The sequence below is a fragment of the Microtus oregoni genome, unplaced genomic scaffold (genome assembly GCF_018167655.1).
Source record: "Microtus oregoni isolate MIOR12 unplaced genomic scaffold, Mior012 000084F_ref0000050, whole genome shotgun sequence".
Taxonomy (NCBI): Eukaryota; Metazoa; Chordata; class Mammalia; order Rodentia; family Cricetidae; genus Microtus; species Microtus oregoni.
The window spans coordinates 5,585,634-5,603,029 of NW_024544550.1; the positions used below are offsets into that span (position 1 = coordinate 5,585,634).

The 17,396-nt window shown below is 49.6% G+C and overlaps 1 protein-coding gene and 1 pseudogene across 3 annotated transcripts in view; both read left to right on the forward strand.

Moving 5' to 3' along the window:
* The window catches only part of Stard8 (StAR related lipid transfer domain containing 8), a 73,720-nt gene extending 63,804 nt beyond the window's left edge, over nt 1–9,916 (forward strand). For all 3 annotated transcript variants that reach the window (XM_041643327.1, XM_041643328.1, XM_041643329.1), the window contains 10 exons: nt 1,147–2,534; nt 3,140–3,313; nt 4,049–4,208; nt 4,678–4,876; nt 5,260–5,470; nt 5,699–5,813; nt 6,743–6,967; nt 7,825–8,042; nt 8,148–8,324; nt 8,494–9,916. In XM_041643327.1, coding sequence (XP_041499261.1) covers nt 1,147–2,534; nt 3,140–3,313; nt 4,049–4,208; nt 4,678–4,876; nt 5,260–5,470; nt 5,699–5,813; nt 6,743–6,967; nt 7,825–8,042; nt 8,148–8,324; nt 8,494–8,611 — 2,985 coding nt within the window. In that variant the 3' untranslated portion in view covers nt 8,612–9,916. The remainder of the gene's footprint in view (nt 1–1,146; nt 2,535–3,139; nt 3,314–4,048; nt 4,209–4,677; nt 4,877–5,259; nt 5,471–5,698; nt 5,814–6,742; nt 6,968–7,824; nt 8,043–8,147; nt 8,325–8,493) is intronic.
* LOC121441930 lies at nt 9,145–11,278 on the forward strand (annotated as a pseudogene).
* The last annotated feature ends 6,118 nt before the right edge of the window (nt 11,279–17,396 follow it).

A 17,396-nucleotide genomic window follows, 5' to 3' on the forward strand; every position in this document is an offset into this window, starting at 1 on the left:
AGGGGCGAGGTCTGTGGTCTCCCAGCACCTGGGAAAATCCCAGAACATGCATTTGTGAACAAACTCCCTTATCCAAGGAGTTCGGGGTCTCTAGCATGGGGGTGGAGATGAAGGGATTTCCTATACTGCAGGCCCTATGAGCTCACTTAGGGTTTTGAGGAGCTTCCCCTATAGGAGCATGTGGGAACAAGCACCCTGGCTCATACCTGACCCTACCCTACTCAAACCACCACTCCCTTAGGTTTTTGTCAGTCACATGACCCAGTGATGGCATTCCTTAGAGAAATGCACTCACTTAGGAGAAAACCACTGCTGTTCTGTTTGTCATGGCTAAGATTCCTTGAATGGGAGAAGAGACTGGGTAATGTGGCAGAAAGATCATGGCCTCTATGGTCTTAGAAGTCAGGGTCACCACAGCCTTACCACCTAAAATCTTACTTCCTTGGTCCATAGCCTCATTTTCTCCATCACTACAATGAGTTAGGGGACTGGATTCATACCTGTTTAGAGCCTTTCCAATTTGTCCATTTCTTATAGAAGCCATAAGGCCTCTGTCTGTACATGGCCTTAAAAGTAAGCCTCATGGCTTCATTGTTTCCTGGGGACAAGTACTGTTGGTGTCCTCTGGAGCTTTCCCCACCAGAGGCCTGCATTCAGATAGGGTAGCCGCACTGACAGATCCCTGGCCTGGGGCATTTCTGTCACTGACTACTAAGTGCCCTGTCTACGTCTCAGTTTCTCACCTTGCCAAGGAGAAAATGGATCAGAGCATCTAAAATCCTCTCCAGTTCTTAGAGAGCATAATTTTAATCTAAGACTACAGCCTCTAAATATTTAAGAATCTCTGCCACTGACATAACCATGACAGTACATAATGCTGGGCACATAGCTTCTGGTTTGTGGGATTTCCTGTCTTTGAAATGGCGGTAGCGGGTTAGATGACCATCATCATACATCCAGACTAGCTGTGAGTCCTGGTTTCCTACAACACTCCCAGAGCCAGCTTTCCATTTGCAGGCCAGGCCCTCTCCCAGAAAGCAAAGCTCTTCACCCTGCTCCACCCTAGAGCATTTGGAAGCAGAGTAAGGCACAAGCTGGTACTTGTCTGTCAGGCTTCTGTGACCCCTCCCTATGATGCCTCCCCAGGATAAAGACTCCGAAGAGGAAGAACAATGCACCATCAGCAGCCACTGGGCCTTTGAGCAGGAAAGCAAATGTGGGTCCCCCATGGGCTCTTCTGCCCTGCTGGCCCCACCAAGCCCCAGCCTTCTGGGGACCTCAAGCTGTGAAAGTGTCCTCACTGAGCTCAGTGCTGCCTCCCTGCCTGCCATCTCTGTGAGCCTCTCACCAGAGTCAGCAGACCTGGCCTTGCTAGATCGTGTCCCCATCCCAAGTAACCAGCCCTTCCTTAGTCCCACCCAGGGCCAGGAGGCTGCTCAAGACAAAGCAAAGAAGCATTATTCTCGAAGCTTCCTCAAGCACCTTGAATCTCTAAGGAGGAAGGAAAAGGGTGACAATCGGCAAACAGAGCCTGAGCAATGCCTGGCCACCTCGGAAAAGGCCACCAAGGCTTCATCTTTCCGCAGTTGCCGTGGCTTTCTCTCAGCTGGATTTTACAGGGCCAAGAACAGGGCCGCTACTTCAGCCCGAGGCAGAGAGGGTGAGACGCAGAAGGCCTGGGAGGCTTGGCCCATAGCCACATTCCGGCATCCTCAACCTGTTCGCCGGCGTGACTGCCTGGTGCATGTGCCTGGAGACCATAAACCAGGCACATTCCCTCGTTCTTTGTCCATTGAAAGTCTTTGTCCAGATGATGGCCATCACCTGGCAGATTGGAAGCCAGGTAGGTGCTGGGGCTATGAAGGGCGCCGGGGTTCCTGTGGTTCCACAGGCAGCCATGCCAGCACTTACGACAACTTACCTGAGCTGTACCCAGCTGAGCCTTTCCAGGCCAAGGCTGAGGCTGGAGATGAGGAGGGCGAAGGCAGCTATGCCCATCTAGATGACATCCTGGAGCATGTGTGGGGGCTGCAGCAACGGGTAGAGCTCTGGTCTCAGACCATGTACCCGGACCTGAGGCCTGGAGATAAGGAAGAGGAAGAGGAGGAAGCTGCTTCATCCATTGAAATAGCCACAGCTGAGGTGGAAGGCCAGGATGAAGATCTAGCCCAGGCAGAGTCTCAAGTCCTCAGAGAGTTTCCACCCCAAGCCAAGGAGGAAGTCCCACTGATAATACTGGCTCAGGCCCCTGCTCTGGTAGACCCATTGGTACAGGCCGAGGCTACGGCTCCAGCCCAGGCCCAGGACCATGAGCGAGAAGCAAACTTGGCTGTCGAGCCTGCTTCTGCCTCCAGCCTGTCTGTGGAAGAAGGACACTCCATTTCTGACACTGCTGTTTCCTCCAGTGAACTTGACAGCAGTGGCAACTCCGTGAATGAGGTAGAGGCTGCAGAAGCCCAGGCAGGACTCCAAGCATCAGTGCCCCGCGAGCGACGTGATTCAGGTGTTGGGGCCTCACTTACCAGACCATGCAGGTGGGAGTTTGGGGTAGTAGGGATGGGGGTGGAGTCCCTTCTCAGTCTCTGCCTTCTATCTGTCCTGCTTTCCTAGTCATAAAGCCCAGGGGAAAGTTCTGGGGGGGGGGGGGTCAGGAGATCATTTCCAGGCAGCCTGTCCCAAGAGAAAAGGAGACAGAGCTTAAGAATGTGGAGCCCTGAATGCTCAGTACAGGATCTAACCGTAGTGTGGCCTTGAGGAAATGGTGCCTCTTCTGGCCTTGCTCTCCTCATCTTAGCAACAGGGGTGTTAGAGATGGCCTCTTCACCTCAGTTTTGATGAAGAGTGTTTCTTGCCATAGTAGCCTTAGAACAGGTAGAGACCAGTACTGCCTTTTGGGGACTAAATGGGTCTGAGCTTGGTGCCATCCTCCATGAGAGCTTCTTGAACCCTAGATGGCATAAAAGCTGAGAGCAAACTTTTGTCATCCCAAGGCCCCATAGAAGTACTCAATGTGCCTCCGCCTCCCTGTACTTCCTTTCCTTGGGGAGATTAAAAAAAAAAAAAGGAGCCAAAAGGACATGGCCTTTTCTAAGGGTTAGCAAAACTGTGTCTCTGATGCTCTTTGCCCCTCTCACTTCAGGAAACTCCGCTGGCACAGCTTCCAGAACTCCCACCGCCCCAGCCTCAACTCAGAGTCGCTGGAAATCAACCGGCAGTTTGCAGGCCAGATCAACCTGCTTCACAAGGGCTCGCTGCTGCGGCTCACTGGCTTCATGGAGAAGTACACTGTGCCCCACAAACAGGCCTGGGTCTGGTGAGTGTCTCCTGAGCCATGCAGGACAGAAGCTATGGACTTTCCTAGGCTCTATGTCCTGGGATCACAGCCCAGAGGCAGGATAGACCGGCAGGCTGAGTGCACAGGCCAGTGGAATGATACTGTTCCAGGAGGCTGAAAGGGTCGGGTAAGGATAGATGTGGTCTGGAAATCCCCAGGTCTTCCAGCTGTCCTTTCTCCATCCCAGCCTCCATGCACCATCCGTGAGATTGTCCTAAAGTACACTTCGGTGGTCATGTATTGAGTAAATAAACAGCCTCAGGGCTTCCCAGTGTCAATTCCTTTCTCTCATGATCCTTTCATGTCCTGGGGTGGCCCCATCCTTCTGACTCTTCTGTCAGCCTTTCCCAAGCAGAATCATGATGGCCTGTGGGACTCGTCGCTCTTCTCTGAGCGTTTTTTGCCTTTGCACTTGCTGTCCTCTGCCTTTGCCTTATTGCTTCCGTGGACAATACCACTCTGTCCCGCAAGAGTCAGCTGACTTACCACCTCCTCTAGGAAGGCCTCTCTGACCTAGTAGGTGTACTTTCCCTTCCTAGCGGCTCTTCCTCTAAGTTCAAGACCTACCGCTGGCCACATGAGTTATCGGTGAGGGAACCTTTGTCCATGTGGCTTCTGAGGACATACTGTGTTCGCTACTCCTCTCATTTCTAGATGATTGATAGCCTTCCAACTGAGATCTCTCTTCCTGATCGCTTGTTAACCCCCAAATAGGTCAGTGCCCAAGTTTATGAAAAGGAATAAGACCCCAGACTACCGGGGGCACCATGTATTTGGAGTACCACCCCTCATTCATGTGCAGCGCACCGGCCAGCCTCTGCCCCAAAGCATCCAGCAAGCCATGCGCTACCTACGGAGCCAGTGCCTAGATCAGGTGAGTAGTCCTCAGGAAGCCTGCAGAGAAGTGGTGTTGGGAGGTGACAAGGCCCCAGGCTGACTGCTCTGCCATCCCTCTTGGGTTGGACTACTCTCCAGAAACCTTTCCTTCCCTTGCAAGCCTCAGCAGGGATGATGCCAAAGCTCCCTTCCTTTCTTTATGGATGGAGCCTTTTGCCCACTTTGGGGGCAACTTCTTCCTGCCCCCAGCTTTGCAGTCCCCCTAGTCTCAGGACCTGCCTTAGCCTAAGGCCACCTGTTCACCCTCATCCCCATGACAGCTATCTTTCTCTTTGGCACCAGGCTGTAAACAACTTTCTCTCTGGACTTGCTGAGCCCATCGGGAAGCCTGCCAGGCTCCCTGGTCTCCAAGATGGCCTATGTTCCTGCCACCCCAGTCCTGGGCAGCCCTCACAGTCTCCCTTCTCCTCTTCATATCATGTTATTCCTTCCTTTCAATGGGTCAGGTGGGCATCTTCCGCAAGTCTGGGGTCAAGTCCAGGATCCAGAGCCTGCGCCAAATGAATGAGACCTCCCCTGACAACGTCTGTTATGAGGGCCAGTCGGCCTATGACGTGGCTGACCTACTGAAGCAGTATTTCCGGGATCTTCCTGAGCCCATTTTCACCAGCAAGCTCACCACCACTTTCCTGCAGATCTATCAGCGTAAGTCCCCTGTACCCCTCTTTATTAACCTGTCCCGCACTCAGCCTGCCTGATCCTGAGGGCTTCTGGGAAGCAAACCTGGCAGCTGGCCACGTGAGCTCATGGGAACATTCACTCTCTGAATTTGAAAAGATGCTTGGCGAAGGGACCACATTCTACTCCCCCTCAAACCCATTTTTGGTAGGGTAGACTGAGGCCCTGAGGAAAGGACCTTTCAAAAGGCTGCCCTGAATATCAGAGCAGTGTTTGAGCTAGTCACCAGAGCCCATCCTGATCCTTTTCTTTGGAAACTGTCGGGCCTTGTACATTCTGGAAAACAAGAAGCTTGCTGCTGGTGCTTCTGGAGAAATAAAGAAGGCCCTTCTGACCTTCCTGTCCTGCAGTCCTCCCCAAAGAACAGTGGCTGGCAGCAGCGCAAGCTGCCACCTTGCTGCTCCCCGATGAGAACCGAGAAGTGCTGCAGACCCTGCTCTACTTCCTAAGTGACATTGCCTCTGCAGAGGAAAACCAGATGACAGCTGGCAACCTAGCAGTGTGCCTGGCACCCTCCATCTTCCACCTCAATGTGTCCAAGAAGGATAGCCCTTCTCCCAGGTGAGCCGGGTAGCGCATGCAGACGCCAGTCCCGAATTTGGCTTCCCAGAACATTCAGCCTGGGGAGCTATTAGTGCTAGTCCTACCCTTGTACCAAGGAGTTTTAGCCTTCGCCACTGTGAAGCTTGCCATGTCTAAAGGACACCAGGTGACTTTATTGAGAGGCAGCTCTCACTCATCTTGTCTGGTGCCTTGGTGCCATCCTGCTCTTTCCCTCTATCCCTCCAGGATCAAAAGCAAACGCAGCCTGGTTGGTCGGCCGGGCCCCAGGGACTTGAGTGAGAACATGGCTGCCACCCAGGGCCTATCACACATGATCAGTGACTGCAAGAAACTTTTCCAGGTGAGTCTGGCAAGGCCATGGCACCTGACTGTGAGAATTATCAGCCCTGACCTTTGGACCCTGTATCAGGTTCTCAACCTGTGAGTTGCAACCCCTCTGGCAAACCTCTATCTCCAAAAATATTCGCATTACGATTCATAACAGTAGCAAAATTGCAGTTTCGAAGTAGCAATGAAAAGAATTTTGTGGTTGGGGGTCACCGCAGCATGAGGAACTGTATTGAAGAGTTGCATCGTTAGGAAGGTTGAGAGCCACTTCCCTACAGGAACAGAACTGATAGAATGGATGTGTGTGTGCGTGTGTGCGTGTGACTTATTAGAATGGCTTACAGGCTGTGGTCAGACTAGTCCAACAATGGCTGCCTCCCAGTAGAAAGGTCACAGTAGTTGTTCAGTCCATGAGGCTGGTTTTTGATCTCTGTTGGAATCCTAAAATAGGTTCTAATACCAGGGAAGGGATGCCTCAGCAGCAGGAGAGATAAAGTTGCCAGCAAGAGTGAGGGCAAGCAGTGTAAAAGCAAAAGGCTTTCTAACATGTTCTTTCATGTGGGCTGGCACCAGAAGGTGTGGCTCAGATTTAGTGTGGGTGTTCTGGCCTCAAATGGCCTCAATTTAGGGTGGGTCTTCCCACCTCAAAGGATCTAGTAAAGCAAATCCTCCACAAGTGTGCCCAGCTGCTTGATTTTTAGTTGATTCCAGTCTTAGTCAACTTGACAAGCAAGATCAGCCATCACAGCCTCCAAGTCAGGCAAGAGGCCCAGCTTGTCACATGCTGCTAGGCTCTAATTCGTGACCCTTCTTCATCAGTTTCTTATCTGTCCCACTGCAGGGCCATAGCCGTGCCTCTCTACTGTCTTAACACTGACACTTGTGGGGTGCCCTTCTCTCACAGCACCCACTCAGTGTGTCTATGTGTGTGTGCCCTTCCAGGTGCCCCAAGATATGGTGGTGCAACTGTGTGGTTCATATAGTGCAGCTGAACTCAGCCCCCCTGGACCAGCCCTGGCTGAGCTCAGGCAGGCACAGGCTGCTGGAGTGAGTCTCAGCCTTTACATGGAGGAGAGTGTGCAGGAGCTGCTTCGGGATGCTGCAGAACGCTTCAAGGGTTGGACCAATGTGCCAGGGCCCCAGCACACAGAACTGGCTTGTAGGAAGGTGAGCACCCCACTCTTCATCTTGTTGTAGGCTGGGAGAGAGCCCTGAGTCTGCCCCAGAGAGTTGCTCAATCAACCTTACCGGGCCTGTGCCTGGTACTTGGAAGATGGCAGCCAGCTGCACAAGTGTCTGAAGGAGTCAGAAACCATATGAGTCCAGTGCATCCCTCTGTGGACGCCTTCCTGAGTTCTTTTCCACAGTTCTACTTCAGACTCAGTACCACCACGATAGCTCCCTGAAATGCCTGGGTTTCCTTTGGCCCTGAACAGGCAACACCCCTTGTGATACCTCCACTCTCTGTTTCTGTTTGTGCTGTCCTGCTATCTGAACTGACTTACTCCCAACTAAGACCTCTCCCAGGCCACGTTTAGTCATGGTCAGAGCTGGAGGTGGCTCCTAACAGTGCCCCTCTGTTAGTAGCCTTGCTCTTTCTGGGCTATTAATCTTGAGTGACATTTTGAGCCAGGTATTTTCTGTGATAGAATGATCATGACTAATCTTCACCATGGGGTCAAGGTAGGGAGCTGGCAAAGAGTATGGCACATGCAAAATCACCCCTCTCTTCCTGCATCCAAAAATATCACATGCTGTGCCCATTTTCATAGGCTCAGCAAGCGTCTAAATGCCTGGGATCCATCATTGCCTTTTGCTCTAGAGCAGACTGAAGAGCAGACATGTGAGAAGGACAGAGAAACAGGGGTGTCTACCTGTTTATCTGAATCTAGAGTTGTTCATCAGAGGAGCCTAGTAGCTACAGGAAGGGAGTTCTAGGCTCTTTAGCCTGAGACCTGGCCTGGCATGAATTTGGAGTGCTCTCCCCTTGCTAGTGTTCCTAACCTCATCCCTTTGGCTTGTAGGCACCAGACGGTCACCCCCTGCGGATGTGGAAGGCATCCACAGAAGTGGCTGCCCCTCCAGCTGTGGTGCTGCATCGTGTCCTGCGAGAGCGGGCCCTGTGGGATGAGGACCTACTGCGGGCCCAGGTGCTGGAAGCCCTGATGCCAGGGGTGGAGCTGTACCACTACGTCACTGACAGCATGGCACCCCATCCTTGCCGAGACTTTGTGGTGCTCAGGTGAGGGGCTACTGCTACCACCCTGCTGTGCTTCAGGGACCAGAAAGGTGGGGCAGGAGCCAGCAGCAAGGATCTGAACATGGGGTCTGGCTGTCCGTGTTCCAGGATGTGGCGCTCAGACCTGCCTCGTGGTGGATGCCTCCTTGTCTCCCAGTCCCTGGATCCTGAGCAACCCGTGCCAGAGTCTGGAGTGCGGGCCCTCATGCTTACTTCCCAGTACCTCATGGAGCCCTGTGGCCTTGGCCGCTCTCGCCTCACTCATATCTGCCGCGCTGACCTCAGGTACCAGACTTGGGCTGTTTGCCTCACACTCTTGGCCCTGAGTCCATCCCTTGCCTCTGCCCTATGTCAGTGAGCCCCATTGTGAAAGACAGTTCCTTTCTTCCTTCTCCCTGACAAAGGCCCCAGTGGAAACCCAATTTCTCATGTCTCCCTACCTCTTCCTCCCCAGGGGCCGTTCTCCTGACTGGTACAACAAAGTCTTCGGGCACTTGTGTGCCATGGAAGTGGCAAAGATCCGGGACTCTTTCCCCACACTTCAGGCAGCTGGCCCTGAAACCAAGTTGTGAGCCTTAGACTGGTGTTGCCTAGGCCTCTGCTACCAAAGAAATGAATGGGAAGAAGAACTGAGACACCCCTAGGGACAGAGCCAGGCCCAGGTGGCCATCTGCCTGGCAGCTTACATCCTAATGCTAGTCTGCACATACACAAGAGAAGAGAGTGTAGGTGGCCTATCTCCACCTCCCTTCACCCCCCCCCACACTGCACTCTGTTCTCACCAAAGCAAGAAGACTGCTGCTGCCCACCTGACCAAGAAGACCCTGCTGTATCTTGATCTCCAGCAGCTACCTACTGAGAAGGGGAAGAAGGTGGAGAGCATTGTGCAACCCGGGCTCTCTGCATACCAAGAAGGCAAGCCATCTTGCTTGCTGCTAGGGTTCTTTTGAGTTTGGATTGGAGGCTCTGATCCTGCCTTTGGGGCCAACATTGACCCTGAATACAGGTCTGGAGCAACAGCTGGGGTACAGCACAGGAAAACACCAATGATCACAATCCACTTTATTTCTGTAAACATGATGCTGACTTATGAGGCAGGTTGAGGATGGCCCTATGGGCCCATACTAGGTAGGTAACATGACGAATTGGGATAGTTTGGGATATAAGGGTGGAGAACCTTTCTTTCTCAATCCCCAAGACACCAATTAACCATACTCCCTTGCTTTGGTCCACACTTGCTTTGTTACTCCCTAGAGTTGTGGGCAGCCTTTGGCCACTCATGGCCATAGCTACAGGTAAATTAGGTCATTCCCACGACACAGGCCAGGCCAAAGCTGACAGTGGCAGCAAGATGTACAGATGTATCTTCATGCTTTTTGCCCATGGTGGGTGGTCTATAAGAACTATCCTGACCTAAATCAAACACCCTGAACAAACACAATGGGCTTCTTCCCTTAGCCATCCAGGCCCTGATTCCAGCCCAATCTATCCCACCCAGTGGCTATATTTGTTCAGATAGAAATCTGGCAACCATTCGGAGGACAAGTGGTGCTTTCTTTGTCTTTGGCTAAGGAAACTGGATTGTGTTGGGTTGCAGCTATCATTGTAATGTTTATCTTGTTTTTCTCTGTACCTATAAATACTGTACAGCCAGAATATATATGTGTATATGTATATATATACATATGTATATATCAATACATATACACACATATCTGCATGCACACACAACAACTCCCTCTTGAGTACATTATAATCTCTGGGTGGGAGCAGGATCTGGAGGGCCTGGGCTACGACACTTCTGTTCTAATGAGAGATGAGAGGTGAAGAGCAGGCCATAGCAGTTCCCTCTGCAGAACAATAAAGCATGACTGGAGATGTGCACTGCCTCTAGGGATGTCTTTTTGCTGAGAAAATGGGCTGGGGCCTGGGGTTGCAACCATACCCATAGGTCACAGATTGTGAGCATTTTCCTTGCATTCTGCTGATACCAACACATGGAGTCAGGACTTGGGGAAACACCATGGGGGAAAGGGAAGACCTCTTGTCTTGGGAAGAGGATTGGGAAGGCAGGCAGAATCTGGAGAAGCGCAGACTCAGACACAAACTTCAAACTCCATCCTATGCCTAGGCCAGGGTCCTGGATTTGAGTACCAGCCTGCACCATGACCTCACGAGTCCATAATAGCTCTAATGAGGGGTGTTCCGGGCTCAGGTCTCCTCCTTTTCACTCCTATGCAGCTTGGGCAAAGCAAAAGCAGTAGGGATGCAGTCCTCAGAGGCTTGGGAGGGGTCCTGTGCCACATACGTGACACCCTAAAAGGGCTGGGTGCCTTGAGGCCGCAAAGCATTGGGGTGTCTAAGCCAGGTTCTGTTTGAATTTCCCAAAGGAAAGAGCTTGAATTTGCCATTTTGTTGTGGCCATAAAACTTTTAAGCTGTGGGCTATGGGCCTGGACCCACAGACCTGCTGCCATTTGGGGCACTCGGGGGAGGGTACTCTTTTCCACCCTACTGCTGCTACTAGCAGGGGATGCCAAAAAATCAGAGGTATCCAGGGCTGCTGCTGAGGGTCCGGGAGATGGTGGGATTAGTCTAAGAGATTGTTTCAAGATTAAGGGGCATTCAGTTGTTTCAGGGGTGAAGCCTCAGGACTGGGATTTTCATGGCCTGAATGCTGGTAGACGAAGAAGAGTTTGTTGGTTTCCTTAAGACAGATGGGAGTTTTGTAGTTCATGGTATTCCATATGTAGTAGAAGTTTTTCTCCAGCTTCCAAATTTGATCCTCCCTGAGTCAATATCACTTCAAAAGGAAAAATGAAAGCAAGATATGTGAATTCCATTCAAATCAACAGAAGTGCTCAGATTACTCCATTCTCTCCAAATGAAATCTTCAGGTCCACTTTCTTAATTTTATCATTTATTTATTTATTTATTTATTTATTTTGGTTTTTCAAGGCAAGGTATCTCTGTTTATCAACCCTTGATGTCCTGGAACTCACTCTGTAGACCAGGCTGACATCGAACTCTCAGCACTCTGCCTCCCGAGTGCTGGGATCAAAGGTGTGCGCCACCATACCCGGCCAGCCTTCATACTTTATTAGGACTGGATCATAGTGCTGGACATACTCTGATGAAGCCAATAGTTATGATGATGGTTTTTCCTCATTGCTATTTGTACTTCTGCCAAAAGTGGTCAACACAAGTAATCCTGACATGAGACAAAAGACAGAGTGGTGAACGTGTATGTTCAATTCCAACATGAGTTGCTGGGTTCCAAGTTCAAGACAAGACTCTCCCCAAACTTGGCAAATCTAGAAACATCAGCAGCAGAAGTAAAACAGGCAAGTGGGAGCAATCCAAAAGGAAGTAGTCGGGGTCACATCTGGCATCGTAGAAATAAGACAATACTGTGTGGCATCCAAGTTTTGATGCAAAATGGTCTGGAGCAATTATGGTAAACCAAGTCCTCCCTAGAGTTGATGCTATACAACTGTTGTCTATGTGAACTTCTTTACACATGTCCTGTACATGGCACACAAGAAAATCCAGCTTTTATCCTCCCTCTCTATGAGGCAATACTGATGTCACCGAAATAATATTACTAAAATATATAAAGTACTATTTACTGTCATTTGTGGATATTAAAAAACTGTCAATCTAGAAAGCAAAATAAAACTAACTTCTAAGGACAGGTCTAAAGAAATTAGTCACGCAACTTAGACTTATGAGCAAGGCAAGGGAATTTTGCAAGCACCATAATGTGCTTAGGCTAGTCAGTGGGAGCTATGACATCATTCAAGGAGAGAATCTGATGAGATGGCCAATCAATATGTAGCCTATTCCTGAGATAAATGCTTGTTAAATGGCACACCACTGTGCAGGCTTTGGAATCCTATAGCATTTACTCACCCAGGAGTACTATTAGCCGGAATACGAAAGTCCTGCTGTCTGTCAGAATTCATCTTCATCAGAGCTCCAGTAGGGATCTCTGAATCATGCTTTGTCACACAGCTGGCTCCCAGCATGTTCAGGTGGGAGTTCTTTGACCTGCATCACAACCAGCCACAGCCCAAAGAGACCAGGGTCCCCATCAAGTCTCCTCTATAACCTCCTTCATTGTCTTCTCTTTCTACGTACAAAAGCATGTCTTTGGTTTTTCCTCATCAGTGAAATGTGGGACCTTGGAAGTAAGGCAGGCAGGCAGAAATATCAGTCAGCCTCTGGCTTTTGTGGGCACAAGAAGGTAGGTTTCGGCAGGGAGGCAGCATAAACAGGAATGGATTTCCAGAACACAGTGTGCCTCATCAGGCAATGAGACAGATAAGGAGGAGAAGGCAGGCCCCTAGAAGGACCAAACAATTCGCCAGCATTCTCTGCTTGGCCTCTGATGCCCCGAGCTGGCTGCCAGGGTAGAGGGAGTCCCAGGCAGGCCCTGATGCTTCAGCAGAACAGGGGTGGTGAAGAGCCTGGGAGCTCCACATCGACGCCCCTCCCTCTGTGGCTTGAGACCTTCTTTGCGGGTAGTCATGGGCCAAGTAACCCAGCTAGGTGTGGTTCAGCTACTTAGCCAGCCAGCCTCATGCCCAAGTGTGGGCTTCCAGAGACGCTCACATTTCCTAGGCACCCACACTTTTGATAGGACCTGTGACCACATGGAGCACTGAAGCTGAGAACGTGCATTTCTGGTTAGCTCCCAGGTGGTGCCAGGCTGCTGGAACTCCCGTGCTCATTCGGTGCCCTCCGATCCATGAGTCCTGGAGGTTCATGTTAATGGCACAAGTTCTTATGAAAGTGAATCCAAAGCTGGTGACTGAACTCCCTCTCGGGTCCATGCACAGCCTCTGAGGGCCAGCGGTGGGAGATGGAAACCTCCACATGATCACCCAGTTCTAGTCACGTGACTTATTACCTAAGTCACAGAGCCCGTGTGCTCTCCTCTGTACATGGAGAGGACACAGCCACATGCACAGATCATAGCGGTCAGCTGCTCGCCCAGCGCCCACCAGTGTTGTGTCCCTTGTTGTCGGTTTGTCCTCCTGATGCTACCTAACATCTTCCTTTGTTACTCTGCTTAGGTTGTGAGCTGAACTGTAGCGGGAAGGACTTTAGAAAAGGAGGAATGGGTGCCTGTTCTGGGTGCCCTAGTGTCACCCCAAACTGTATCACCCTTCACCCACCCACCCTCCTTGGGTGGTCTTCATTGGTTGTTTTACCAAGTCCATTCATTCCCTTCTAGGTAAACTGCATGAGCTTTCAAGTAAGATTCCTCTAGGATTTGGCAGGTAGCCTGGGAGGGTAAGTGCTGGCAAGGGACCAGACTGCCAGAGAGGGCATTTCCACCAAGGGGGACAGAGCTTATGCCTTTCCCAGCTCTCATGCCCAGGTGGGAACATGGGTGCAGAGCCATAGAGCCACGGCTTTGAGGGTTCTCAGGGAATCTAGACATCCAGTCGTTGACATGAAATCTACCTGTTTGTAAATGGTTTAGTGAGCTAGATGAGAAATTCAAGTTCAGGGTAACCGCTAGTCAGTCATGCAAGCATGCTTGCACAGAGGCATGCACGCCCCCCCCAGGTCGCATACTCAGTCGCTGGACCACTGTTGCAAAAAGGCGTGGCTGACACAAAAAGGAGGACTTGCTTCCTGGGCTGCCCCTGCAGCTGCCCTGGTGATAGAAGCAGCTGGAGCAAGCAGGTCCCTGAGAGCTGGGCTGCTGGGTGGAGAAGAAGCTGCAGCCTGGAGCCAGCTAGGCTTGGTATAGTCCACAAGAGGGCAGTGGTACTCCACGGGGAATGTAGCCATGGGAGCCAGGAAGCTGCTGAAGTAAAGCCCACCTCCAGCTACTGCCTCCTCGACATCTCAGGGTTCTCTGGTCTCTAGGCCTTATCCTTCCCAACTTGATCCCAACCTTGTTCCTTCCCCTGCCTGCTCAGTTCTCCCCAAGCCCTTAAAATAAAGAGCCCTCCTTTTGTGGGGATCAGTAACTGCGCCAACAAATATTTACTGAGTGTTTAATATGTGACAGCCCTTGTTGTCATGACCAGGTATAGACCAGGGACCGACGTCAGTAAGAACCGTACACTTGCTGAACAAGCATTCTACACGAGGAACAAATATAGTAAGTCATCAAAACAGTGAGTGCTTGAAAGTGACCAGTTCTTTGGTGAAGAGTAAAGCGTGAAAGAGACAGGCAGCAGAGAGTGTATTGTGCTTCCACTGATTCATCCATCTGTCCATCCATCCACCCACCCATCCATTATCCATCCTCCCATCCATCCATCATCCATCCATCTACCCACCCATGCACTCAGTTTTCCTCCCACCCCACCAGCCATCCATTAAACTATCGAATAAACCATCTGTCTCTCCATCCATCCAGCTACCTACCTATGCTGGCTAGTTTTCTGTCAAATTGACACAAGCTAGAATTATCTGAAAGGAGGTAACCTCAATTGAGAAAATTCTCTCATAATATCCAGCTGTAAGGCATTTTCTTAATTAGAGAGTTAATGGGGATAGCCCTACGCATTGTGCATTGTACCATCCCTGGTGGTGGTCCCGAGGTGTATAAGAAAGCCGGTCAAGCAAGTCGTGATGAACAAACCAGTAAGCAACACTCCTCTATGGCCTCTGCATCAACTTCTACCTCCTGGTCATGACCAGTTTGAGCTACTGTCCTGACTTCTGTAATGTGCAGAAGCAGAAGCCAAATAAATCCTTTCCTCCCCGACTTGCTTTTTGGTCATGGTGTTTCAGCACAGCAATAGAAAACCTAAGACATCACCCATTCACTCATCATCCATCTATCCCCCCATCCATGACTCCACTCATCCATCTACCCATCACTCCATTCATCCATATACCCATCACTCCACCCATCACTCCATCCATCCATCCACCCATCACTCCATTCATCCATCTACCCATCACTCCACCCATCACTCCATCCATCCATCCACCCATCACTCCACCCATCACTCCACTCATCACTCCATCCATCCATCCACCCATCACTCCATCCATCCATCCACCCATCACTCCACCCATCACTCCATCCATCCATCCACCCATCACTCCACCCATCACTCCATCCATCCACCCATCACTCCATCCATCCATCCACCCACCCATCACTTCATCCATCCATCCACCCATCACTCCATCCATCCATCCACCCATCACTCCATCCATCCATCCACCCATCAATCCATCCCTCCATCCATCCATCCATCCATCCATCACTCCATCCATCCATCTACCCATCACTCCATCCATCCACCCATCACTCCATCCATCCATCCACCCATCAATCCATCCCTCCATCCATCCATCCATCCATCCATCCATCCATCCATCACTCCATCCATCCATCTACCCATCACTCCATCCATCCATCCATCACTCCATCCATCCACCCATCACTCCATCCATCCATCCATCCATCCATCCACATACCCACCAATTCAGTTGTTTAATGATCTACTCTGCTTTCTCTTCTGCCCATTCCCACCCACACAGCTTCCGCTTCAATCTGTTAGATGTTTAGAGTTGTCTCAGGCATTTCTGCCCTCTGACCATCATTTCCTCCTCTTTCTGCCAACTGACCACCAAGCTGCCATTTGGGACCCACAATGTAGCCCTCCCTGCCCACCACATTCCTCCGTTTCCTTTTCATCTGTTTACTTATCATATATTAGGCACAGGTGGAGGTAGGGTTTGTATTGGAGTCAGAGGATCCAGTGCTCAAGGCTCAGCTTGGACACTTTATAGCTATGGGAGTCTGGGAAAATTATCCTTTCAGAGAATCAGTTTCCCCAGACATTGGGGAAGGCTCACAAGTAAGCTAAACAGTGTGTTGTGTCTTTGCATAATGCTATCAGCCTGTCCACAGCTAACTATACATTTAAATATATTTTTATATGTTAATTTGTGCCTATTATAGTTTTTTTTGACAAGGTCCTGCATATCTTAGGTTCGCTTTGAACTGTGTATAACATGACCTTTAATAGTAGATTATTCTGCTTTCATCTTCCTGATGCTACAATTACAAACATATAGAATACTATACTTGGCTTTATGTGGTACAGGGGATCAAACCCAGACTCTAGAGCACACTAGGCAAGCACTCCACCAACTAAATCCTAGTGGAAATCAAGAGGTTACTGAATCTTAAGACCTCCTCGAACTTCACACCTCTAGGGACACTCAGCTCAAACATGTCAACACCTTGAAGTCATCCTTTAAGCTTCAGAAAATGGGATTACTCCTTTCTCCGAATAACCATAGCAATCTTCATCTTTATCCAGGTTTCCATATTCATTGTGGCCTTACTCCCTCTTAGGATTCTTGAGGTGCCAGTCATTTTATCACATATACTTAATCATATTAATGTTTAACATTCACTGGCATTCAATACATTTACATCACAACTAATCTCTCTTTAGTTTCAAAACCTTTTCTTTTTGTGTGAAAAAGTACAACAAAACAAAACAAAAAACAAATGAACAAACGAAAAATACACCTATGTCCTTTAAGCAATCACCATACATGCCCTTTTCAACGTCAATTATTTAAGTACTTTCTATCTTTAGGATTTGCCCGTTCTAGATATTTCATATAAATGAATCAAACAATATTGTTTGATTACTTGTTAAAAGTTGGTTTCTTTTACTCTTTGTCATTTGAGGGCCTGTCACCCAGCTCCCAAATAAATACACCGAGACTTATGAATACCCGGCCTTAACTTGGTTTGTCTCCAGTCACCTTTTCTTCAATTATCCACTCCACCTTTTCTCTGAGCTTTTGTCCTTCTCTATATGTCTTTCTGTGTGTGGCTGTGTGGCTGCGTGGCTGCGTGGCTGTGTGGGTGGCCCCTGGCATCCTCATCTCCTTTTCCTTTTTTTTACTCCTCCTCTTCTTCTTTTCTCCTTCTATTTATTCTTTCTGCCAGGCAGCCCCACCTATCCCTCTCCTGCCTACCTATTGGCTGCTCAGCTCTTTATTAGACCAATCAAGTGTTTTAGGCAGGCAAAGTAACACAACTTCACAGAGTTAAACAAATGCAACATAAAAGAATGCAACACATCTTTGTAGCATTAAACAAATATTCCACAGCAAAAACAAATATAGCACATCTTTAGCTAATATTCCACAGAAAATATGAGATTGTTAGTCCTCTTTCACTGAGATCAATATTTGTGTGTTCCACCCAAGTGATAATGTGTATTTACTTATGTATTGATTTATTTCTGTATTCTGTCTCTTTTTGTGAATAATGCCACTACAAACACTTGTGACCTGATATTTGAGTGTGTCTGCTTTAAGTTTTTAACCTAGAAGTAAAAATCTGTGTTAA